At 40.1% G+C, this 26,854-nt stretch overlaps 1 protein-coding gene across 4 annotated transcripts in view; it reads left to right on the plus strand.

Moving 5' to 3' along the window:
* Positions 1 to 25,021, plus strand: part of PTK2B (protein tyrosine kinase 2 beta) — a 117,197-nt gene extending 92,176 nt beyond the window's left edge. The window contains exons 18-31 of one of the 4 annotated variants that reach the window (XM_087717427.1): positions 615 to 730; positions 2,657 to 2,757; positions 5,848 to 5,937; positions 6,203 to 6,407; positions 6,880 to 6,988; positions 8,989 to 9,054; positions 10,643 to 10,768; positions 15,116 to 15,262; positions 15,735 to 15,773; positions 17,805 to 17,832; positions 18,934 to 18,989; positions 21,460 to 21,606; positions 22,294 to 22,374; positions 23,384 to 25,021. In XM_087717427.1, the coding sequence (XP_087573553.1) occupies positions 615 to 730; positions 2,657 to 2,757; positions 5,848 to 5,937; positions 6,203 to 6,407; positions 6,880 to 6,988; positions 8,989 to 9,054; positions 10,643 to 10,768; positions 15,116 to 15,262; positions 15,735 to 15,773; positions 17,805 to 17,832; positions 18,934 to 18,989; positions 21,460 to 21,606; positions 22,294 to 22,374; positions 23,384 to 23,599 (1,527 nt within the window). In that variant the 3' untranslated portion in view covers positions 23,600 to 25,021. The remainder of the gene's footprint in view (positions 1 to 614; positions 731 to 2,656; positions 2,758 to 5,847; positions 5,938 to 6,202; positions 6,408 to 6,879; positions 6,989 to 8,988; positions 9,055 to 10,642; positions 10,769 to 15,115; positions 15,263 to 15,734; positions 15,774 to 17,804; positions 17,833 to 18,933; positions 18,990 to 21,459; positions 21,607 to 22,293; positions 22,375 to 23,383) is intronic. The other 3 variants (XM_087717428.1, XM_087717429.1, XM_087717430.1) reach the window with 3 other exon arrangements.
* Positions 25,022 to 26,854: the final 1,833 nt, after the last annotated feature.

Genomic DNA, 26,854 nt, shown 5'->3' on the forward strand with positions numbered 1-26,854 from the left:
CATAAACAGAGGGATAGAATCAAGATCACGGGAAATGTTAATACCACTTTATAATGCCTTGGTAAGGCCACACTTGGAATACTGCATTCAGTTTTGGTCGCCACCATGTTGAAAAGATGTGGAGACTCTAGAAAAAGTGCAGAGAAGAGCAACAAATATGATTAGGGGACTAAAGGCGAAAACATATGAAGAACGGTTGCAGGAACTGGATACATCTAGTTTAATGAAAAGAAGGACTGGGGGAGACATGATAGCAGTGTTCCAATATCTCAGGGGTTGCCACAAAGAAGAGGGAGTCAGGCTATTTTCCAAAGCACCTGAGGGCAGAACAAGAAGCAATGGGTGGAAACTAATCAAGGAGAGAAGCAACTTAGATCTAAGGAGAAATTTCCTGACAGTTAGAACAATCAATCAGTGGAACAACTTGCCTCCAGAAGTTATAAATGCTCCAACATTGGAAGTGTCAAGATGTTGGATAACCATTTGTCTGAAGTGGTATAGGGTTTCCTGCCTAGGCAGGGGGTTGGACTAGAAGATCTCCAAGGTCCCTTCCAACTCTGCTATTCTAAATTCTAAATAGATTTTTATCCAGATTTTTCATCTTCCCTTTGCAGTTGGGACACTACCTGGAGCAGAACAAGGCCAACCTGAAGGTGCAGACCCTTATCCTGTATACCTTGCAGATTTGCAAAGCCATGGCTTACCTGGAGGCTATCAACTGTGTGCACAGGTACAAGGGCTTTTTATTTTAATGTAAAATAATAAATGGCATGTAAAGATATATACATAGTCAGACAGAGTTTTCTCTGCAAATATTCTTGCACCAACTCACCACATCCAGGGCTAAATGGAATCCGGCCTCCTCTATAATGTAGCTTCTAAGCCAGAATGGGCAACTTTTTACCATTGTCTTTCTGTGGTGCCTAAATATTAGTGAGGAAGGAACTTCAATTCTGGAATTCTTTTTGAAGAGGGAAATTCAGTGGCAGAAGTGGAGGCATAAACCACGCAGTCTTAAGGGACCCATTTCACTTTTTAAATCCCCCCTCCCCAAACTGGGAAAAAATAGTGCCATTACTTGGTTTCATCAGATGTTCTAAAGCAGTGGTCTCCAACCTTGGCAACTTTAAGACCTGTGGACTTCAACTCCCAGAGTTCAACTCCACAAGTCTTAAAGTTGCCAAGGTTGGAGACCACTGTTCTAAAGGAGTCAGTGAATAACTTAACTTCTTAGAAGGTTTAAGAAACCTGGTTTGTCACCTTTATCTTATTCCAGACTCTTAAAACACAAAAAAGTTATCAAAAACTCCGTCTTACCTATTCTATGAGGACTATGAGTGCTGCAAATAGGGTGCTAGAGTTTCATGTAGCTCACAAGCCATAGGTTGCCCATCATTGCTCTTTACAATCATCAAAAATAGATTCTCAGCCCTTGTAGAATGCACAAGGACATGGCAGTTGGCTTTTTGGTGTTGAAAATGTTTGAGGAACATATGGAATGACTGAGAATTGGCCTTTGGAGGAAGGGATGCTCCTTAATTGTTCTCCATTAGAATTGGAATGGAATGCTATGTGCCAGATGGAGCAGAAGCATATTGCAAATAGAGCTAGAATATCACACATTGCAGTATATTCTGACCTTTTACAAAAGAGCTTCAAGTTAACCTCATGTGGCATTACCAGTAAATGATGAAAATTGAGGTTCTCGGGAAATTCAGTGTCATTTTAAAAGCCTAATAAATTAGCATTATAGCCAAGTCAATGCTGAAAGGCATCCAATCTAATCTTTTCACAATGTTTGTTTTGTAAGAATCAGGGGTAAATTAGAAATAATATTTGAAGATTGTGCAAGCAAATGCACAAAAGGGATCTTCAAAATTAATAAGGAGCAGTGAATCCTTATTATGAATTATGAATCTTACATTCATAAGAATCCGTTAATCTAAGTAAGTAGGAGACTTCCTTAGTCTTCTCTGTTGAGAGAAGTCATAGGATCATGTTCAATAGTTGGTAGGATACTTTTGGGACATGCTTTAAGGTCAGTGTGGGACCTCATGATCCCTATAGTAGTTGCCTTGGTGGTGCAGTGGTTAGAGTGCAGTACTGCAGGCTACTTCTGCTGACTGCAATTTGGCAGTTCAAACCTCACCAGGCTCAAGTTTGACTCGGCCTTCCATCCTTCTGAGCTCGGTAAAATGAGGAGCCAGATTATTGGGGGAAATATGCTGACTCTGTAAACCACTTAGAGAAAGCTGTAAAGCACTGTAAAGTGGTATATAAGTCTAAGTGCTATTGCTACCTCCAAGCAACATTCTCCACACATTCATAAACCCACCCCGTTTTCAGCAGTTGTGATGGCAGTCAGGGGTGAAACAAGTAAAAGATTCATTTGCTGTTAATTTCTCCTGCTTTTTCACTGGTCTCCTGATTATGAGAGAACCAGTGAGCACTGACATACTGAAATACTAAGCCTATCACTTGTATGGATCTATGTTACACTGTGGTGTAAAAAAATGAAAATATGGCCAGATCAATGGTGACTTAGAATCTCCTGAACTCATGTTTTTGCTCATATTTCCTGTTATACATGTATTTTGTTCTGCAGCTATTCAAATCTTCACAGAAGAGAATAACTAGCTCATTTTATTATCTGCAGGGACATTGCTGTCCGTAATGTGCTGGTAGCTTTGCCTGAGTGTGTCAAACTAGGAGATTTTGGACTTTCCAGATACATTGAGGATGACGAATATTACAAAGGTAATGGAAAGGAGCATGGAAAAACCCAAACTTTGAGGGTTAACTTTATATTATATGCATTAAAATATTTTTATTTGGCTGTTATTGCACATGCACCATTAGCTTCTCAGTAGAATATATGGAAGAATTCAAGTGTCTCTCTCTCTCTCTCTCTTCTACATCTCCACTGGCCAAGCTCTGAGGTAGCTGAGCTGAAAAAAAGTATGGAAGTATCTCTTATACTGGTCTATGACCATCATAAAGATTTGATTAAGATCTTGAGGAATTACTACTAGTAAGAAGAGACAATGTTGTCCAGGGCAACAGACAATCCCAAAAGCTTTTGGAAGCCCTGCAGAATTACTGCAAATTTAATTTTTAATGAGTTGAAGTAGAAAATTGTTAAATGCATAAGAAGTAATTATGTTATTATATTAAATTTAAAATAAATTGCTCTTCTATCCCAGCCTTATTTCTTCATTGCTACTGGCGTGACACTCAAAGGCTAAACACAACTCTTTTCTCCACAAATATTATGTGGTTATCTATAAATAGGTCAGTGCTTTGACCTTGTAAGGCAGTTATACCCCTAACTATACCCAGGAAGTTCCAATATTTTGGGATTATTTGGAATGCTAATGAAGGGTACTGCAGGCTACTTCTGCTGACTGCTAGCTGCCTGCAATTTGGCAGTTCAAATCTCACCAGGCTCAAGGTTGACTCAGCCTTCCAGCCTTCCCAGGTTGGTAAAATGAGGGCTCAGATTGTTGGGGGCAAGTGACTGACTCTGTAAACCACTTAGAGAGGGCTGTAAAAACCCTATGAAGCACTGGCAAAAGTGTCAAACAAAACAAGACTCTCCCACTTGGCCTTCTCTGTCAAACTCTTGTCCTGCCCCTATTCATTCAGTCATTGAATTCTTGGGACCTAGCTTCCCTATGTATTCCCAGAAGCTACCTTAGCTAGATCAACAGCAAGCAATGGGTCATTCACACACAATGTGCAGGAGCAGCATTGTTCAAGAAACAACAGCAATCTGAAAAAAGGCAATAAGGCCGAGTCTGTTTTCCTCCCACCTTTCCTCTTCTTCCTCCTCCTCTTTTGTTTCTTCTCTCTGCTCAATTAAACTCCACTGTGAAAGTCTTGTTTACTCTTAGACAACAGAGAGAGGGAGGGAGGGAGGGAGAGAGAGAGAGAGAGAGAGAGAGAGAGAGAGAGAGAGAGAGAGATGTGAGTGGGAGAAGGTGGATAGCACAACAATGACTATTGAGTAGTTGAAAACCCACTCTCTGACACAGAAACTGGGAATAACAAGTGTTTGGAGCTGAAGAATCCCTACTTCTGGTTTTTTTTTTCTGTCAATGCATCTTCTCATCCTCACAATTCACTGGCAGCACATGTAAAGAGAAGTAGTGAAAAGGTTGGGCACAATGGCTCTTGTATAAGTGCTTTGGAATATAACTTTCATTTCGTTTTTTTTTTATTGCTAATTATTTCTATTCACATTTTCTTTTTGCGTTTTGTCCCGCACTCCCCTCCCCTATTATTGTAAGCCGCCCTGAGTCCCCTCAGGGAAAAGGGCGGCCTATAAATGCTTAATAATAAAACATAAAAAAATATGTTTTAGGTTCAGTCGTCAGCATTTCCAGATATACATATGGGAGAAAGCAGGGTTGGAAATAACCCCCCAAAACACATCAATAGCCTGTTGATTAGATAAAAGACAGCATCTGATTTGGAAGTTTTATATATTTATAAATTTGGATATGGAGGTCACATCATTCACATTTCATTGGCATCCTTTGGCATCCTTTCTTTAATGATTCTATTTCACTATTTCTTCAATCGTACTGTAACTCTTGTCCCACAGCGAATTGTCCCATGATGAGTTGTCCATGGCAAATTGTTCTGCAGTGAGTTTTCCTGTGGCAGGTTGGCCACAGTGAGTTATCATAGAACCCTAACCACAGCTCAGAGTAATTGCTGTAATGCAGGCATACTGCAATACCTAAAAGCTTGCTGTTTTGCCCCAGCCAGAATGGAACAACTCGCTGCAGCCAACTCGCCATGGCCAACTTAATGTGGGATAACTCACCGTGGCCAACTTGCCATAGGACAATTCACTGCAGGACAATTCAACAAATCAATTTAATTATTTAAAATACTGTAGTTTAAAAATATTTTAATTTTTGTCATCCATAGTTCATTTTGCCCCTCTTTCATCAGGCTTTCTCTAATGATTGTATTCCACTATTTCTTTGAAATTAGTGTAATTCTTTTCCCATGGCAAGTTGGCCTTGGCAAAATGTCCAATGGCAAGTTGGCTGTGGCGAGTTGGCCTTGGTGAGTTGGCTGTGGCGGATTGTCATAAACCCTTTGCCAGACCTAGATATTCAAGAGGGCTACTGTATAAAGCTTACTGCTATCTTAGTTAACCTGGGATATTCATTAACAGTCTACAACTGATCTTCTTAAGAATCCTCTCAAAAAGGATCCATCCGACAGCCGTGTGTCAGAAATTATTTCCTACAGATTCCTGCAGAAAATAGGGCGCTGGGCTTTCTGGATTAAATGTCCAATTCTGTTATTTTACTGCATGAAGTATGACTTATGTAGATCCAGTGAGATGGGGAAGTTCTGGGAAATGAAGGGAGGTTTGTAGTTTCAGAGAAATCTTTACCTCTATTAAATCATATGCACAGTGGCAGGACTTTGGGTTGGGCACAAAGGACAGTCAGCCATTGACCAGCTTGAAGGCAGCAACAGTGAACACTGGCTAATTTCTGTAAGTTTTACACTGAAAAAAATATAGATGTGCCCATGCTTGAGATGCTGTAAACTCCAACATGATCAGAAAAGGATAAAAACAATTTAGGTCACTGATGGTGTTACCTAGTTGGGTAATGAAACTTGTGTGAGAACACAATCAAGCTCAGGGAGCACCAAGGACCCCATAAAGCCAATCTGGATGCATTTAAACTTGTGTTGTAAGGCTTGAGAAATGAATGGTTTGTGCCTGTCTGGAAATGCTTTCTGGTTCACAAAACTGAGAAAATGTATCTAGCTATAAAGTTAATACATTTCACCCTAATTCTTCTTCCTACAACTCAGCATCAGTGACTCGCCTACCCATCAAGTGGATGGCTCCAGAGTCAATCAACTTTCGCCGTTTCACCTCTGCCAGTGATGTTTGGATGTTTGGTGAGTAGAAGGTTGGACAGGAACAGCCATGTCTACATCCTTCAGATGAAGAGCTTATCTGTACCTGCATGCCAACAAGAAATTGTTTAATATTCAAGCCCTGCCACTTTCCCCAAACCTCTTTAGAAACAAGTGGCATTGTTTAAATATCCAAGTCCACCCTCTAAATTGGTGGTTGAAAAATGGACTCTATCAGCAGGCACTGCCAGTTTATCCCGAGCTGTATATGCAATCCAGTTTCTAAAACATTTCCTTTTGTGCACAGCTGTTTGCATGTGGGAGATCCTTAGCTATGGCAAGCAGCCTTTCTTCTGGTTGGAGAACAAAGATGTCATTGGGGTGCTGGAGAAAGGAGACCGTCTCCCCAAGCCAGATGCCTGTCCACCTATCCTTTATGCTCTGATGACCCGCTGTTGGGATTATGACCCCAATGACAGGCCCAAGTTCAAAGAATTGGTCTGTAGTTTAAGGTGAGTGAGCCTTATCTTCCAAAAAAAAATTGTACAAAGAAAAAGGAATGTTCTGCAACTTGAATAGGTTATATAAGCAAATCTTCAGAATTTTTTTTTATCGGGCAAAATGTATTCTGGTTTCGTTTGTCAATAAGTTTCACATGCAAAGGCATTCACACAGTAACAAAAACTCCAATCAGCCAGTAATTTGTGAGATTTCACTGAATCTTAAATGCTGCAGGGAGACGGAGCAGGAGGACAATTATATTGGATTCAGTATCCCTTCAGTCCCAGCTAGCATGATCGATAGATAAAAAAAAAAGGTGCTCTAATCCCTTTGCATAAATTAAATGATATGGTCTTGTAAAATATTTACAAACCACCGAGAGAAAGAAAGAAAAGGCCTACAGAGCACTCTATAGGCAGCAGATGGAGCTCATGGATAAGCTAAATGGTGCTCTTCTTTTTCCCTTCCGTTTCTGAATTTCAGTGACATTTACCAGATGGAGAAGGAGATTGCACGGGAACAAGAGAAGAATAATCGCCGTCGCCCCCCCAAAATTATGGAGCCTACCTCTTTCCAAGAGCCCCCTCCAAAGGTGTGATTTTGCTGGAAATGTTCTGCAAATATGGACATATATTTTTTAGCTTGGATGTGAAAAAGATGTGGCACCCACTATTGGTTTTGGGAAGAATCATACAGGTTTTGTCCTCAGAATGGGGATTTTGCACTACCCTTCCCCTGGAGTGGGGTAGGAATGGAGATTTTACAGTATCCTTCCCCTGCCATGCCCATCAAGCCATGCCACACCCACCAAGCCACACCCATAGAACCGGTAGTAAAAAAAAATGAATCCCACCACTGCACTGTAGTTGCCATTTCTGTGATTCCTCGGGATTCACCCTTTTAAAAAAGCAACGGTAATATATATTTCACTCCTGAGCTGATCTTCAGGCTTTTTTGTTGATTATCAGCCACAATCAGTTCAATACAAAATGAATAAAAATCCATACTTCTTAAAATGTCACCAATTCAATATTAACGTTTGCAGAGAATATACCCCCAATTACATCAGTTACTAATCCACCACCAACTCTTGAGTTCTGAATAATTTTATTTTCAGCGTCTGATCATCATAATCTGTCCTCCCAGGCAATATTTTAAAAATGTTTTCACTGTTGTTATATACAGCAGAATAATTGGAAAGGCAAAACAAAACTCATGACTGATAATAAAGTAAGTTACATTCTCTGTGTCATCCAGTAAAAAATGTGAAAATGTCATGATTACTGACTACATTTCATAAGAAGATGGAAGACAATAAAAGGAGACTAACTTAGACATATGTGTGGTGGGTGGCAGGCTGTTTGGCTAAAAGCTCCTGATTCTGATAGTCAGAAAGTCATTGTCCACATGTTATTATTCTCTCAAATATTGTCATGGTAATAAAACAAGAGGAAAGAAACATTTGGACATTGCAAAGGTTTAGGAATGAAAGCCAATAGTTCTGCATTCAATACATTATACAGTAAACAACATAAACTTCATCGGAAGATATATTTGAGCTGCATTATGATGAAAAACATTTCTCAATGTCAATAGAAGACAGTCGGTTGAAATTTCTGCAGGAATAAAACCCTAACTCCATTTCTTTTATTTCCTCTTTTTCTTTGACCATCTGGGATGACCATTGTAATAAAATTATGTGATTAACATAACTAACATCTTAATTCATCATGCCTGTTTTAAAAATATTTTTAAGCCTTCAAATATGTCTTATTCCTACAACTGCATGGACTAATCCCTGTAGTTTTCTCGGCAAGATTTTGGAAGTGATTTGCCATTGCCTACATCCTAGGGTTAGGAGAATGTGACTGGCCAAGATCACCGAGGTGGTTTTGTGCCTAAGGCTGGACTAGAACTCAAAAACTCCTGGTTTCTAGCCTGATGCCTTATGCACTACACAAACTGGTTTTCATTAAGGGTTTAGAACATAATAAGTATTATTATTGAGAGTGGTCATTTTTGTTTCATTGATTTAATGGAGATGTTGTACTGTTACACTCCAGAAATCGTGGGCACTCCATTACTGGATGCTTCTAAGAGTCTAGGCAAGGGGTTTCAAACTCAATTTCATTGAGGGCTGCATCAGGGTTGTGTTTGACCTCCAGGGGCCAGGGTGGGTGTGGCCAGCTCGACATCACTTGTGTCAGGGGTGCCTATGGAGGCCCAAATGCTCTGCCAATGAAAACGGGCTCCTGAGCTCCGTTTTTGGCTGCCACTGCCTTCTGCAACCTGGGCCTTGAGTGTGACACCCTGGTCTAGACAGTCACTTATCTGAAATGGTATAGGTTAGCCTGCTTGAACAGGGGGCTGGACCAGAAGACCTCCAGGGTCCCTTCCAGCTCCTTTTATTCTATACATTTCTGCAGTGTGCATGAAGCGTATGTTTGTGCATATTTACAAATATTTATAGATTTGCTGTTTAAAAAGTTAAGATATTGAAATAGGCAAATATAGCAATTATTTCCAGATATGTGAGTCAATCCTCCTCTGTTAGCAGCCTTGCTATGTAGTTGTTTTTCTTATTCCTCTCAGCCCAGCAGACCAAAGTACAAACCACCTCCTCAGACCAATTTACTGGCCCCCAAACTTCAATTCCAGGTAAGATCCAAGAGGTTTCTGAATGCTACTTTTGTTCTATTCATGCTTTTCAGAACTAAAGCATCTCTTTTGCAATTGGCTTTTTCTTGGCTTATGTTTATTCATTTCTTCTGAGTTGTTGGTGAGTACCACTTTCCTTCCCTCATTCCCATTCCCTGTTGGATATGCAGTAGCTGCTTGATGTTTTCCTCCAGAGGTGATTCCAGAGGGATGGCCTCCCCTACAAATTCTGATTAAGAAATACCATTCACTTATTCTGTCCTCTTTCCTTAAAAGTTTTGTTGAAGTGCACCTAGAGGAGGGAAAGCATATAAGAAAGACAATTATGTATAGGTCCTCTGCAAAACTTTGACAATGGGGTAGGCAAGGTTTAGGGTTAGGCCCCTTTCTGTGACGCATGTTTATCAATCACATAATTTATAATCACATGATCATAGCCACCATCTTAACTTTTTTCACCTTCCAGCATGAGAGCATCATTTCAAAATAAAAGCATGGTCTTGTAACTCTCTGCATTTCTAAACCAAGTAATCAACGTGATCCTTCTGTGTTTGCATATAAACTTTCAAAATCTTCACCTGCAATTACATCTCTGTTTTAATTTAATTGAAAAGTTCACCACATTGACTGATCTTACCACTTTATTGTATTGCATTTGGTTTGTTTACCTGACATTTACTTTTGAAAGGAGAGCTTGCATTTCTGCAAATATATCACTTTGCTTAAGATGCACTTGTAAAAATCTAATCAGAATGTTGTATTCTTGTATTATTCTTGTCCTGCATTGCACCCTATGGGCTAGTTATGCCAATTTTAAAGATAATTTATTTCATTCATATCCCCATTTCCATTTCTGTAATGACCCCCCCACCCATCTGTTTATTTACCGTATTTGTGTGTTTATAGTTGAAAGCATGCAAATTCAAGTAGATAAATAGGTACCACTTTTGTGGTAAGGTAACAGTGAAAATATCTTTGGGCTCCCTCCAGAAAACAGATATCAACATCACCCCCTAGAGTTGAACATAACCAGCAGGGGAAACTTTACCTTTACCTTATATAATTTGGTCTATTAATTTTGCCCATGTTTTTTTGTGTGAAGAGATTTCAAACATGGACATCCTTAAACCTGCTGGTATTGTTTGCTGATATTTTGATGTTTTCTTTTCACTATAAAAGGATGGCACATATTTTTCAAGACAGTTAACAAAATGTACTGTCCTGTACTTGGGAATCTCAGTTTTAAACATTTAAAATGTCAATATACGTATGTGAAGTTTTAAAAGAGGCTTTCACAATTGAGAGGAACTGACGGCAAATTAAAACTTTAAGGCGACTTCCTTTTTCTGAAGTAAAATAAAGACACCAGACCTGATAATTTCTAGTGCTTCTTCATGTGGATTCTAAAATCTGTTCCAAAAATCTTAAAAAGCTTCTCTGGCAAAAATATCTAGTATTGCTTGCTAAAATATGGAACAATGTCTTATATAAGTGTTTCTGGAGTGCTTTCTCTGCTCAGTTTGTGTGCCTACTGCTTATGCTGTGTCTATTGTTTTGTGCCCGCTGCCTTTTCCTTCCACCTTTCCAGGTGCCCGAGGGTCTGTGTGCCAGCTCACCAACGCTCACCAGCCCCATCGAGTACCCATCACCTGTCAACTCTCTGCATACCCCACCTCTCAACAGACACAATGTCTTCAAGCGCCACAGCATGAGGGTAAGACAAAGCTGGCCAGCTGGCCTGAGATTCAGCCTGAAAACAAATGCAAGATGGCGCCTTCAAGGCTAAAAAGGCAACGGGGGGGGGAGAGACATTGATGTGAGTGAATGAGTGAGTGAGTGGAAAGCCTTGGCTGACCTTAGTAGATTGTTGTGAGACTACAAGAGTTGCAATCTCCCATACACTCTATGTTTTATATTTCCTTCAATAAATTTTCAAGAGAGTTCGCTTCAAGTTAGTAATTTTCAACCTGATAAAATTGATGAGCAATGTCAGCACAGTAATGAAAAGGAAATGGAATAAGAGAAAAGACGGGGTTTTTTTATTGATGAACTGAGAAGATGTCTCCCAATTATTCTATTTATTAGATTTATAACCTGTCTTTCACTCCAGAAGTTTAACGTGATATGGGTAGCAGCCCCCCTTCTATTTGTGCTCACAGCAACAATATTGTGAAGTACATAGGACTGAGAGTAACTAAGTGAATTTCTGTGGCTGAAGATGGACCCATTCTGGGAGATGGGTCTCACCATTCTGACCAGTATCTTAATTACCATCCAGAAGAGCTTGGCTCTTGGCTCAGTGGGAGATGGCAAGGTGTCACTTTAGAATCTCACACACACCTGATTTATTTAGATTTATATATTAGATTTCTGAAGACCACTCAACTTCAAAAAGACTTTCCTTAGTCCTCTCCCTCCTAGCCTTGGGCTTTCCATCTAACTGATCTACTTTACAGAGTTATTGTAAGTTAAGATTATAATACAGTGCTAATGACATCCTGGGTTGTCTCGTTTTCTGAAGATAGGTCAAATTACTTGAATTCAAGTTTTACCTCACATCACCACCAATACTCTCAAAAATTAAATCTCAAGGCCAAATTAGATGAAATGTTTTATGGCTTAATTGGCGCACACACAGCTCCAATGGGAGCATTTGTTTCTATGAGGATATTTCAGTTGAGACTGCTCTTTCTCCCAAAGCTGCCCAGAATAATTGATAAAATTTATAATAACAATATTCTTTAACAGCAGCAATAAAACAATAATAATAAATAAATCATCAAAAAATGGATGCCATCCTCCACCATTCCAACCTGATTTGACACTGCCTATAGGAGAAATGGTTAAAACTATCTCCTCCCGACCAGGAGACTAATCTGGACAGAAGGGAAGGATATTTGCTGATTATTTTATTTTTGGAACGAATCACGTTAAGGCTACTTACATGAAATATTTCAGATTTTTCCTTCAATGTGAAAAACAATGCCCAAGGAAGCAAATTAACATGTTGCTTGGCTTCCTGATTGGCTATTACCTTTGCTCCCCTGTCCATCAGGTTCCACCATAGAGTGATTCAGAACTTTTTCTCATGACTGAAATAAATTACTATCCATCAGCCTTTAAGCCAGCAGAAAGCTACAGTGGCATGAAAATTCCTTCTCCCATTGGCAGTGCCTGGCCTACCACACACACAGTTGTGGCAAATGATGTTGCTGTTACTTACAGTGGACAGAGCATGTTGACAAGAGAGACTGATGCATTCCCCTGACTTTCCTTTCCACACACATATCACTAGCCAAGATGAAAAACATGCACTGAACATTCAGCTCAATATGGTGGAAGGCAGATGGATGGATTTAACCATCTGTTCCTCTTCCCAAGTTCACCATGCAACCATTCTACCACAATCAATAATCAGCTGCTTAAAGGGAAAACCCTTTAATACCAGGAAAGCTAAGGGGAGTTTTAAGCTGCCTTTATGGAATGAAGGTGAGATCAAGCCAACATCATGAGGAATGGCCCTAAATATTGCTCAGTTTCAGACCCTGGTCTGCTGGTTTTCTGCATTTTTCACATTTAATCCCTCAGGGTCAAGTTCTGAAGCTCTAAGACCTAACAACATGTCCTTCAGTTGAATTATTTTAACATGCACAACTCTACACCAATGTGTAACCACAGATATAGATAGGCATATCCATTCCTAAATTTAAAAAATAGTAATTAATCCCAAGATTGGGTTATGAACTGAATTTTGTGACTAAGATGACAAAAACACAGCTTGAGTTTTCATATGCTGAACTTGGGTAGAATGAATCTCCATTTGCTGTTGGTGGGTTGTCAGTTATCAAATTACCAGATGCCCTATGAAAGTTGTCAGATGCATTGGGTGCCAGTATAGTGTTGGGTTTGGGCAGGGCAACACAAGTTTAAGTTCTTCTCAGCCCAGTGTACTTCATAGGGTCATTGTTTGGGAGATCCTCTCCTATGTAAGCCCTCTTGAAAAAAACAGCAAATATTCATACAATCAATACATAAATAAGGTGCATGTAGACTTTATTTTAACATTCAAACATTCAAGTACAGATAGATGTGGAAGCCTGAGAACAGACTTGGTCATTATCATGCTTTCCTCACCAAGAGGTTCCAATTGTTAAATAAAAAACTGCAAAAAAAAAACCACCTTAAATGGAGAACCTTAGGAAGCACTCTGAAGTAGCTTTCCTGTTTCTTTTGTCACATTGACAAAAGTTTCAGTCTTTCCCCAAGCTCCTAATATATGTTGCTAGGCAACAAGCAGCCTGACTCACTCCAATAAAGGATGACTAGATATGAGTTCAGGAGACTAGTTGGTTCTATTTTCATGCATATTGCTAGGTGATTCCATTCATTCACCCAAAGTCTGGCTGAGGTTCTCTAGCAGCAAATTGCCACAATATATTAAAAAAAAACCTCTAATAATGAAGGTGGGTGAGATGGACCACAACGTAAGCCTTTGTGGGGTTGAAATATACAATCGGAAGCAGGCCTACATCTTTTAGAGGTACAGGCAACAAATCAACAGCTGTATGTGAGAAGCTATGCTCCGGAAGGAGGACTTTATCTTGCTTTGTTTTATAGCTATTGTTCTTTGTGCTACTCTTTTACTGCTTATGCAAATGTTCTTGCCTAATTCGCTTACATGTCTTTTTTATCGATTAGTCCTGCCTAGCCTGCTTTCATTACAGTCCTATCTATTGAGGAAGGTTCTAGAACATTCTATTGCCTTAGAGGGTTGATATGGGGCGGGGAGGGGGAGGAATGGTTGTGCTTGAAATTGTTATTTTTTTGCCTGTAATGTTGACCCCTATAATAATAAATCTTACATAGCCAAGATCTTCCTTTGTTCAGGAAACAATGATAAAAACATATTAAATCAAAAGGAGTCCTGATGAGTGAATTCATGCTAACCAAGTACAACCTTTTTCCTTTTTTCATCTCTATTCCTTACTTACCTCTGAGCCGAAGCCATTGTGTGGCTCTTTGAGACTTTCCTAGAAAAAGTTTGAGGAATCCAAGAACCTTCAGCCCAGGTTTCATTTAAGAAGTAAAAAGTGGGGTGTGCCCATAACAAGAAAAGTGATATGACCAAACATAGGAACGAACACAATTTGAGAACTTGTCCTCAGTGCATTTCAGATTTCTTGGTTGGACAAAATGGTTTGGCAATTAAATAGATCCAGAGCTGCACGTTGGAACATCCTTCCTCTGCAAATGGAATGACAGACGCTTTTAATCTGCTTTACTGTTAGCAATTTCCGCTGACAAACATATTTGAAGTACATTGGAATTATTTATTGAAGTACTGTTGAAGCCAATTGGCTCTGCTATTTATTTTGCCAAAGGAAAGAGCTACAGAATGCTCATAAAAGGTTGTGCTCCATTTTTGTTTTGGTATGGTTCCAGAATTTCTTTGGATTTTAGACTAATTAAACTTTCAATGTATCCTTTAAATCCACCCCCCACCAACTCTCCCTTTTTTCTTAAACTCCAAAAGTCATATCAGTCTTAAGCTTAGCCACGTTATGGTCCCTATAAAAGCTACTTAGCAAATTCTTCCTCCCCCTTATATCAACATTCAACAATGGCTATCTAGAACTGTAAGTTGTCCCTCATCCCTCTGAGGGCCCAAACCCTCTGCAGTGAGATACCCTTAGCCCCCCCTCTCTCTCTCCCGCCCTCCTGCCCTCTCCCCCTCTTCCCCTCTCTCTCTCAGCTGCAAAAATATTGATAACCACTAGATAGCAGCGAAGAGATACAGAAAAATCTGTAGGTCTGCTACCATGCAGTGGTCATCAACATTGTTGCAGCCCAAATATGGTAGCCTGAATGATCTTTCTATCTCAGGTGACTCCTCCCTGAAATTCATATCCACATCATATCATATCACCTTTAATTCTGGCTCACACGTGTCCCAATTCCTAAGGTAATTTGTTAGGACTGGTAACTGGGTAGAGATTTGGAAGTGCTATCTCAGAGGGTGGGGAAAGCCTCTCACTTTCCATTCTTTTCCTTCTTTTCTAAGGAGGAGGATTTCCTTAGACCCAGTAGCCGGGAAGAAGCCCAGCAGCTGTGGGAGATGGAACGGGCTAAAATGCGTCAGCTCCTCGATAAACAGCAGAAGCAGATGGTGGAGGACTATCAGTGGCTTCGGCAGGAAGAAAAAGCTTTGGTCAGTGAGTGAAGGAAGCAGAACAGAACCATTGGGATAATAAGATTCGTTACCTTCCAGCTATCTTATTAAATTCAGGGAAGGCTGTTTCACGTAACACGGTCCTTTTGTTGCTTGTGGTAGAAACCAAAGGGGATTGGATGGGAGAGTTATACAATACTGAAAAACCAGCCCAAGGGCCCATATGGAAAAGCTTAAAATAGCCAGTGTGGAACTACTTAAGAGCATTTTCTTTTCTTTTTGTAGATCAGCCTGCTAGGGGTTCCAAATAGCAAAGCTTGGTTTTCCCACTTATTTAAACTGAGATTTAACATTTCTTTAAATGAGTTCTCTTGGGTTGAAAGCTGGATTTTTGCCAATTTAGGTGCTCCAGGTTTCACCTTGGGTGGCAAGTTATTTCTTCACTCAGTGCATCACTCAAAATACTTGGTGTTATTATTCTTATTGATTTTGCCCCTCTTCTCTATCACAGGACCCCATGGCTTCTGTGAAGAGCAATTCTAACCCCCCAGTAAGTTTACTCAAAGGGTCACCTTCCCTGGCATCACGGCACAACCTCTGCTCTCTCCACTCTTTCATAGCCTTTATCTCTTCTGCTGACAATTTCAAAACCAGATAAAAGTCTGAAAAACAATCATAGAAATTAGCCAGTGACTGAATCAAATGACCATGGGGAGAAAACCCAACAGAATATCCAAACAAATTCTTTTCCCCCCAAAACAGCCACAGGATGTTTATTATTTGGGTTCAGCAGCAGGGTTTCCTTCTCTGCATTTCCTTGATTTAGAAATATGTTTTCCCAAACTATGAGCACCTAATTTTTTTAAAAAATGCACCTTTTCACAGGTCTTACTTCTTTCAGTAGGTTGGTGAGAAGGTTGCAGGTCTGGAAGTATATAAATAATTAATAGAAGGATGCAGGTCTGGAAATATATCAATAAACCATTAATATATTAAGTAATATTAGACTTGCTTTTATGCAGAATTGTGGTTTTAAGATAAATGTTTGAGAAAGTGTACACTTTGTGCCATCTTTGCCAATTTGCCAAAAATAATTTGCAAATTAATGTACAGTGCAATGAAGCAAATTTACGACGGAAGGTACAAAACTAAGTTGTTTTAAATGGGAAGCAAATATTGTTCAGTGTGGTTTTCTTTTCACGATGCCCATGATCTGTTTTTCAATTTTTATTATTTCTCGCTTTTAAGACACCTAGAGTTGTTTGGAGTTGGGCAGCCTTTAAATTAATTCATTTAATTAAAAACAGGGAAATCTACTGACTGGTGTCCTTTACTTGTTCCCCATTAGAACAGTAAGGATAGATCACTGGTTAACTATACTATAGTTTTCAAGGCTAGAATAGGAAATTGGGGATGATCAGAGCATAGTTTATATTGGTTTATTTTTCTGCTAGCTCACAGGTCAAAAAATAACACCATGCTTTGAGCAATCATCCCAGACCAGTATGGAGTCTGGTTTTTTTCTCTTTCTCTCTAAACTTTCTGGAGAATTAGGTTTTACAATCAGGTTGCAGTGATTCTCTTAATAACTGTGACAAAAAATCACAAAATGGGCAAAACTCACTTAACTGTCTTGCTTAGCAACAGAAATGTTGGGCTCAGTGATGGTTGCAAGACGAGGACTGCCTATATTTACTTTATTTTTAAATACCCTTTTCTTTCATTTTTGTTCCTCATACTACATTTTTTTCTTCTAGATTGACAGTTCACAATCTCACCTGAGACTTGTTACATGTAATAATGGACTCTCCTTTATACTGTATCCCTCCATATTTTACTGCCAAACCACCCTTTGCTGTTATTCTGTTTTTCTAACCTTGGCAACTTAAAGGTGCCTGGATTTCAACTCGCAGAATTCCCCAGTTGGTATGATTTTGGGGGATTGAAGTCCATGCAACCCTTAAAGCAGGGGTATCCAAATTTGGGTTTAAGACTTGTGGACTTCAATTCCCAGAACTCCCCAGCCAGCATGGCTGGCTGGGGAGTTCTGGGAGTTAAAGTTCACAAGTCTTAAAGTTCCCAAGTTTGGACACCCCTGCCTTAAAAGTTCCCAGGATTGAGAAACAATGCTGTAGTTCCTAGAACTCCCCAGTTCTTTTGAGGGTAGACCTTGAGTCTTCAGTACAATTGTAGTTCTTTACTGAATCATTGTTATACTGCTGTTTTGGGAGCTGTGGGGCTTTGCTTGACTTTCCTTCCTTCTTTCTCTCCAACACCAACTTTGCAGTTGTTTGTGTGACCCTTGCTTTATTCTCCAATGGAGGAAAAGGAAAGCTGTTATTACTGATGCCTCCCCAAACAGAGTTCCATACGATAATAAAAGAGGAGTCCAGACAACTGCCTAGAAGTGTGTGATCTATCCCTCTGATGCATCAAATCTCCAAATGATTTCTCTGCTTGGTGGACTAGAACTTCAATCCTTGGAAAGCTGGAGCTTCCTTCTGAGGTTGAAGCCTTTGTGTAGCATTTTGCTGCAGGTGTCAAAGGGTTTATTGATTTTGTTTTGTTTTATTCTTTTCAGAAACTGCCAGAGAAGGAAACAAGCTACAGTGAGTATCTCACCCAAGCAGACTGTTCTTCACAAATTATTGTTATCTATTTTTTTATCTATTTTTCCATTGATTCTGTGTATTTTGCCTCTCCTCCTGTACAATGAAGGATGTTTGCCCATTATTCCAGTGGTTTTCAAATTTGACAACTTTAAGAGATGGGAATATAAGCTAGGGGATTCTGAGAGTTGAAGCCCACTCATCTTAAAGTTGCCAAATTTGAAGTGAACTATCCTATGGGTTGTAGAGTTTAATATTTGTGTAAATGTTTTAAAGTTTAAAGTTTAATAACATTTATATGCCGCCCAATCCCGTAAGACTCCGGGCGGCTAACAATACAAATAAATCAAAAAGGAGAGAAGGAAAGAAAAGATAGATTTAAAAAACACACCATGCACTCCATTCCAAGTGGGGCTGGGCCATATTTCGGGGTCAACAGCCCCAGGCCTGCCGGAACAGCCAGGTTTTAGTGGCTTTACGGAAGGCCGAGAGAGTGGGAAGGGTCTGGATCTCTGCAGGTAGGTCATTCCACAAGGCCGGGGCAGCTACAGAAAAGGACCTCCCGCGAGTAGTCGCCAGTCGGCATTGCCTGGGCGATGGTACCCGAAGGAGGCCCAATCTGTGAGATCTTATAGGTCGTTGGGAGGTATGTGGCAGGAGGCGGTCCCGATATATAATCTGTTATCTGATTGATTAAAAACATGAGGATGTTTTCTTTTTAAAGAAATATTTCATCATTTCATGGCTGCTGCTACGATGTTATTGACAATAAATAATAATAATAACAACAGTGATACCCATTGTCATCGGGGCACTTGGTACCATATCCAAAAATTTTAAAAGATACATCAACAAATTGCAGCTTTCTTCAATAACACCAGCAGAAATGCAAAAAAAAAAAAAACCTGTGCTACTTGGAACATCGTACATTTTAAGAAAGTACTTGGTTGGTACCTAGGATGCTGGCAGCAACCCGTGTCAATCATTAGCACCAATCAATGGTATTTGTGATGCATTTTTGAATGTTCAGTTGACTGAGTTTCATGTTTAATGAATAAAGCATATAACAATAATAATAATTTCTTTTGTTTCTCTTTATTGATGGCTTAGCTGAGTTTACAGGACCACCCAAAAAGCCACCCAGGCTTGGACCACAGGTACATAATTGATCTTTATTTTTAACTATCTATCTCTTCTTCATCTGAAGCCAGAAATCAAGTAGTTCATGCAAGAGGTCTGGTGTGATTTTCCACATGCATCAATTGATCTATCCTCATACTGGGAGGAAAGATGAGAAAATTCCCATTGGAAAAGTATACATTTTTTTCCAAAGTAGTTTCCAATTGTGAGTAACTAGGATGGTAGGTTCCTTTTGTCATTGTAACCTTACAATAAAACTAGTATATTATTTGTGTTTTTTGTTTCCTAGTCTGAACTATCTCAAAAGGTTAACATCAAACATGCAAGTTGGAAAGTGCTTTCCCCCTCCTTATGTCAAGTCCCAGGGAAATTCAAATTCAAATCCAAACCTTTACTGTCAGAGTACAACATGTCTACAATGAGATTGGCTGAGCCACCCTTCGTGCACACACACCCAACACAATACAACTCACAGTGAAAGACAAAAAAAATCCGTAACCCAGTAAAATCCTACTAACAAACACCCAGTCATATGCGAGCTTATTGCATATCGCTCTGGCCCCCAAGTCAATTGTACTATGTTGTTGTAGAGTTATTTTTCATTCAGGAGTCTGACAGCCCATGGATAAAAACTGTTCTTCAGCCTGTTTGTGCTAGGCTGCCTATGCTTATATATCTCTTTCCAGATGGTAGGAGAATAAAAAAGGACTGACCAGGGTGTGAGTCATCCCTGAGGATTTTCAGGGAAATCAGGACATCCAGGCAGTTCAAATGAGCATAAAGATTTATTGCAAGGTTAAGCTCTCTACAAGAATCGGAACTAATAGTCCAAGCAATGTGGCGATACATAAGAATCAAAGGAATTCAAGATGGTCTGGACTTGGATCCCTTGTGGGCACGAAGGGACTCGTGACTGATAACGCATTTGACCCCTTCCTCAGGTTCAGCCTGGTCACCTCCTACGTCCTGCCTTTACATTGTAGAGAACTGGAGAAGGTTAATTTTGAAATGTTTTCTCAAATTGCATTTCTGGTTTGGATTCAGATTTCATCGATCAGACATTGTCTGGGCTGCCACTCTTTCTCCTCTCTCTCCAGGTTATTCACAGACCATTACATTTACAGTCCCAGCCTTGTTTCTCTATCAACTTAACACTGAGGGACCAAGTATAACAGATAACAGAAAGATTTCAGAGAGGAGCCTTGCACTGTGAATTGATTCTAAAAAGCTCCCTTCCTTCAAATGTTGAAAAGCAGTGTAATGGTATGTGAGAAAGAGCTTAGGAGACGGGATGAAAAGATGCTGCTTAGGAGACAGCAAAGATGCATAGTGGGTACAGCAAAAGGCTTCAGAAGGGCCCTCCCTAGTTTTCAAGGCTGTAAAGCTGATGATCGGAGAAGATTTCCTTTCGGATTTACAAGATTCTGTTAATGTAGCTTTACAATATAGCAATAGCAGTAGACTTATATACCGCTTCATAGGCCTTTCAGGCCTCTCTAAGCGGTTTACAGAGAGTCAGCATATTGCCCCCAACAATCTGGGTCCTCATTTTACCCACCTCGGAAGGATGGAAGGCTGAGTCAACCCTGAGCCGGTGAGATTTGAACCGCTGACCTGCTGATCTAGCAGTAGCCTGCAGTGCTGCATTTAACCACTGCGCCACCTTGGCTCTTACACCTTGGCTGTGTACAATAAGGTAGAATTAGTTTTTTATTGTGTTTCGTTTCTGGTCTACCTGGTAAGACGGACTTATCCCAATGAGAAGCTCAGCATGGTTACTGTCCTTGCTTTCCCTGTGTGTGTCCATATTTGTTTCTGTGTGATGTTGGTGTAGCTTTGCTGATAGTTCCACAGGAAGTGTCTTGTGCATACACTTGCAGAGAACACAACTCCTTCCAAAGTTTTGAGATCAAGCTCTCTCCCATACACACATTTTCTGTTTTTGGGTTGTAGGGTTTTTTCCTTGAATCTGTCCTTTCATCTTGGAAATAAATAAAAATTTATACACACACAGACAGAGAGAGGGGGGGGGAGGACTCTCTTTATGCCCAAAATCCTTGCAAAGTGCCCATTCCAGTGTTTCACCCAAACATAATGAACTCTGACAAAACTGGTGCTGAAATGGGCTACCAGAGGAAAAATGAAATTAGCATGGAGGAACCTCAGAATTGATAGAAGTCCAACAGAAACTTTAAAAATCTGTACATGTAAAGGGAAAAAATAAAAATCTTGGCGGATGTTATTGATTATGCGTAGCAGTATGGATCTCAGTTATAAATGAAATACAAACTTCATTCTGGTAGATGTTCTGTTGCATTTCTAATTGTTATTTTATGTCCCTTTGGAAGCCTTCCAAAATCCAAACTCTACATTACATGGTAATAAAATAAGTAAAAAGGGTGATTAACAAGAATGATAATAATGAAGAGGAATGCCTCTGGGTTGGGGAATTCTTATTGGAGAGTAACTGTGTGCCCTCTTTTTCAGATGTCCCTACAGCCGACTCCCACAGCCAATCTCGATCGAACAGATGATCCTGTGTACAGTGATGTCATGGGGCTGGTGAAGGCTGTCCTGCGGTTGAAGAATGAAGTCAGCAACCATCCACCTGAGCGATATATTCTAGTTGTTAAAGTATGTTCTTTTATTTGACCCTACCCTGAACAAGTTCTCAGAATGGTATATGGAAAAGAAAGAAAGCAGCGCGAAGTATAACACAAACATGAGACTGTCCTCAAGTAGAAACCAATCTAAGCCTGTAAGAGAGTCCAGAATGAACAGGAAGGAACAAACAAAGGATCCATTTGTAGGGACCAAGGTAGCAGGCAGCTGCCAAAGTAGTGTGCTAGGATTTAGAAAGTCAGTATTATCATTTTATTAGTATTTCTTTAGGAAGTACCTGATAGAGTCAGCTGAGTTAAAAGAATCATTAAGGCAATGGGGAGCATAAGAAGCCTATTAGAAGCTCAGAAAAACCACAAAGGTAAGCTGGACATACACTTTGGCAGGGGGGTGTCAAAATCTACTCAGGTCTCATAACTGCAAATGACAGAAAAAAAATCTAGAGCCCAAATCAAAAGGCAAAACTGCAGTCATAAAAAAACTGATGGTGTCCTAAAGGATATTTATTTGTTTGTTTAGTCTTTCACAGAACTCATAAAGGTCTCATAGGATTCTGCAATAAAAACTCCTCTAGGCAATTATTTTCTAGATTGCATCTTCCATTCATGCAAGTTCCCTCTATAGTTAGGACCTTTATGCGATGAACCGAAATAGCTGGAAGAATTTTCACATTACATTCTGACTTTTTCCTTTTTGTAGGATGTGGGTCTTTCTCTCCGAAAACTCATTGGGAGTGTGGATGACATCCTTCCGGTTCTACCTGCATCCTCACGCACTGAGGTGAGTCTTGATCAACAGTCAATCTTTCTGATTTCTAAGTGAGACTTTCCCTCTTAAAAATCAAGGATTAGAAATGGGCCTGCCAACCTTGGCTAATTCCTGGCAAGGGATTGTGGCCAATTATAAGAATAATTTATTTAAAATCCTCTATCTACCAGTGCAAGAACTGAGCAGAGATCGAAGGCAGTGGCAAAGAATTTGCTTCGCCTGCAGAAGGTCCAAGATTCAATACTTGGTATCATCTCTTTAAAGAAATGAGAAAACCTTTTATCCAAGATTTGGAAAGGACTTATTCTGAGAGTCAGTAATAACACCAGAAGATGACATATTAGATGGCATATGTGAAACTAATGCTTATCGGAATAGACAACACTCAGTTGCCAGTTTTACAACATCGTTTGTCTCAGCATAAAGAAGCCTTTAATATGCTGATAGTATTTCATAGTTGAGGTTCTGTTTGTTAATCTATTTTGAAATATATAATTAAATATCCTTTGGCATTTTGAATGTATTACTTTTTTTACTAAAAGCTAAAGTAAATAAATAGGTATGCGGAGGCTCAGTGGCTAAGACGCTGAGCTTGTTGATCAGAAGATTGGCAGTTTGGCAGTTTAGCAGTTCGAATCCCTAGCGCCGCATAACGGAGTGAGCTCCCATTACTTGTCCCAGCTTCTGCCAACCTAGCAGTTTGAAAACACGTAAAAATGCAAGTAAAAAAATAGGGACCACCTTTGGTGGGAAGCGTTCTGTGCGCCTCTGGCATTTAGTCACACCAGCCACATGACCACGGAGATGTCTTTGGTCAACGCTGGCTCTTTGGCTTTGAAATGGAGATGAGCAACTAGCACATATGTGCAAGGAGAACCTTTACCTTTAGAGCAAATAAATACGGAATCATATGGTTTTTTTCTCCAAAAGAGTTAATTGGGGTTGCCTTAAAACTCCCTGTTAAAAGTGAAATAATATTTAATTTAATGGCCCTCTATTGCTGTGTGTTTCCCATTGGCAGATTGAGGGTACCCAGAAGCTCCTAAATAAGGACCTTGCGGAACTGATCAACAAGATGCGTCTGGCTCAGCAAAATTCTATGACCTCATTGAGCGAGGAGTGCAAGCGCCAGATGTTAACGGCTTCGCATACTCTGGCTGTGGATGCAAAGAATCTCCTGGATGCTGTAGACCAAGCCAAGATGCGAGCCAACCTTGTGAAGGTCTCTTTTGAGTGATCGAGAGGGCTGACTTACGGATTTTTTAACCATCCCTCCACAACTTTCACATCCTGTCCCCCATCCTGCCTCACCAAAAACTGCTTGTGTCTTTGATTTTGTCACGTCTGTCTTCTGAGAGCAACGGAGAAGCCATGCTCAGGGCAAGGAAGAGACCTTTTTTTTTTTCCTTCAGTGTTCTGTGGACAATGCTGCTAAGGGCCACTGTGTGCACGAGAGGATCCTAGTCCCAAGGTGAGGATTCTCTAAACCAAACTTTGAACTCTGAATCTGCACCAGTCGTCCCATCATAGAAAGTGACTTCCGAGTATATTCTGTTTCCTTTTGACAGTACCTCTGGCATCAAGTGATACAGTTTGTCCCACTGGTGAAAGGAATCACAGGCAGGGATGGGTGGGGTAGCTTATGAGCCTCTACACTGTTCTCAGGATAAGCAAAAAATAAAATAAAATGACACGTAAGATTTCTCCTTGGTTGATCCAAGGGTTCTAAAAAGCCTAGTGAGGGAGAATATGTTTGCTAGGTCTTGCTACATCTATTTTGACTGAAGATGTTCCCATGGGGATGCTGGTTCCTCAGAAGAGACTGTGCATCTTTCTGTGTTGTATAGAAACATATATTTAATGGCCCTGTCTGAATGTGTGCACCCTCCCTAAATCTTCTTCCCTTAATAGCCTCATTTATTGAATTTTTGAACCAGTTTAAAACATAGATCTCTCTCTTGTCAATTATACAGATTCAAATAAATGTATAAAGCCATAAGAAGTACAGAAGGGCATCAGGGTTTAAGAATTTGGAAGCGTTTCAGCCATTATAAGCTGGTTAACTTGAAAAGTTACTTGTAGCCACCACAATGTTTCTGGGTTTTTAGGTATAAGGTTGCAAGTTTAGATGTAAACGACATTGGTACAGCTTGGGGGGGGGGGTGCTTGTACATATCTTCCCTACTCTTATAAATATAGATCAAACACAGATCTGATTCCATATTTGCTACTGAATTATAATTTGAAATTAAAGTTTCCTGGTAAGCATTGGTATTATGCCTCATAAATATGGGGCTTACATTTTGCTACTAAAATTGACGCTTCTGTTGAAAACAAGCACGTTTTGAAGGATTAGAAGCCATTAATATGTTTGTAATCCTATTGTCTTGAATGCAAGTATCTCATTCCTGAGGGACAGGAAGGGATGGGGGGGGAGGAGAGGGAGGAAGCTGGAAAAGGTGCCTAAGAAATTGACAAGGTATTTATATTTCTAGACCTACATGAGGTCAGCACAGTTTATCCATACTTCTTCATATTATCTTTATGTGTTTAAAAAAAAAACAAGTTTAGAAAACTTTGTTTGCTATGTGGGTTTTGACCAGAAAATTAAAGCAATGTTGTTTATTTTGCCTGAGATAAATTAAATATAAAACTCCAGTGGCTGATCTTCCATTTCTTCATCACTTCATCATCATTTTGTTCTTATCTAAAGACCTGATGTGGTGCCATAATGCAGTGTTATGTTTTACTATCTGCACAAAGAGCAGGGGTGTCAAACTTGCATCGTCATGTTGTCATCACGTGATATATCATGACTTTACCCCCCTTTGGTGATGGGCGTGGCCAGCGTGTGATGTATCTGGCCCATGGGCTTCGAGTTGGACACCCCTCTACAGCTGGGAGGACTCTCTGACTGCAATCTGGAGAACCATAGTTCAGGGGTGTTAAACTCATGTCATCTATATGCAACACAGAGGTGGGTTCCTGCCAGTTCTAACCTCTTCTTTAGAAGAGGTTCCACAAATCTAGCGTGCCATTTAGAACCAGTTCCAGCTCCCTCCCCCCCGCCCATCTGCACCACGCTTGCCCCGCCCATCCCTCACTGATTGGCTGGCTCACCAATTGTCCCACCCGCCTCTAAGAGTTCTATCTAAACCTTAAAGTCTTAAAGCTGTCAAGTTTGAACACCCCTCAATTTTTTTTCTAAAGGGTTAGAGGTGCAAGGGTCTTGTAACGTGACAGCTTTAAGACTTGTACACTTTAATGCCAGAGTTCCTGAGCCAGCATGACTGGAGGGGGAATTCTGGGAGCTGAAGTCCACAAGTCTTAAAGCTGTCAAGTTTGAACACCCCTGGGGTTTTTTTTCTAAAGGGTTAGGGGTGCGAGGGTCTTGTAACTTGACAGCTTTAACTTGCGTGCTTCAAATGCCAGAGTTTCTGAGCCAACATTTTGGTTGCTAAGCAAGAGCGTTGTTAAGTGAGTTTCACCACACTTTAAAAGTTGGCCATGCCCACTCAGTCACATGACTGCCAAGCCACTCCCACCCAGTCACATGGCTGGAAAGCCACTCCCACCCGGTCACATGGCCAGCAAGCCATTCCCACAAAGCAGGCCACACCTATAGAAGAGGTTCTAAAAAAAATTGAAACCCACCACTGATGCAATTGTAAAATAGCTACAATGATTACAGAAATATAGTGGCCACTGCACACGAATTTTCTTGGTGCTTCAGCTTTTTACAACTTCCACTCTATTGACAGAGCCAAGCTACTTCTCTTTAAAACATCTCATATGTAGACTGCTTATGATACTTTGCTATATTCACAAGATTCAGAGAATTACAGCATATGCATGTTTTTGGTTATTCATCGGGCTAGCATTAATAGTCTCAAGGTGTCTCAAATTCAAGTTGTCTCAAACTTTTCTGAAGACCATACATTGTATTCCAGCCAAAATGCAAGGCTGTGTGTGCGTTATGTATGACCCCCCCAATGCAAAATTCTCAAAGCACCTAGCAAAACTGCACAAAAATACAAATAACGATAATTAAGGGTCAATTACATTTTCATGTTAAAAAAATGTAAAGGTGAGGGGGGAACAATTAAAACAAGGTTGACCAGGCTGGGTATTTTTTAAAAAATGTTGTATATTCACTTGCTGTTGGAAACCCCTTGGCAAATTATTGATTCTTACCATTACTCTGCACAATGGGTAGTTTGTGGGCATTTTTCCAATACTTAAGGGGGTTTTAAAAAGCGAAATCAATGACTTAATTACCTCTTAAAAAGAAAAAACCCTGAGCATTTTTCCAAGTTTGCCAGGGTGGAAAGTATTAAAGGAATAACATTTAGAGTTCCTTGATGCCTCATAAAACAAGCAAAACACTTGGCTGTGTTGATTTTAATTACAACATATAGTCACTGTTCACCTGTATCCACTGCCCTTTTAATCCTTTAAAGTGGCTCCAAAATTGCCTGCCCCTGCATTATGG

Source organism: Thamnophis sirtalis, unplaced genomic scaffold (assembly GCF_051295495.1).
Source record: "Thamnophis sirtalis isolate CommonGarterSnake01/CBP01778 unplaced genomic scaffold, rThaSir2_p1.2 scaffold_6, whole genome shotgun sequence".
Taxonomy (NCBI): domain Eukaryota; kingdom Metazoa; phylum Chordata; class Lepidosauria; order Squamata; family Natricidae; genus Thamnophis; species Thamnophis sirtalis.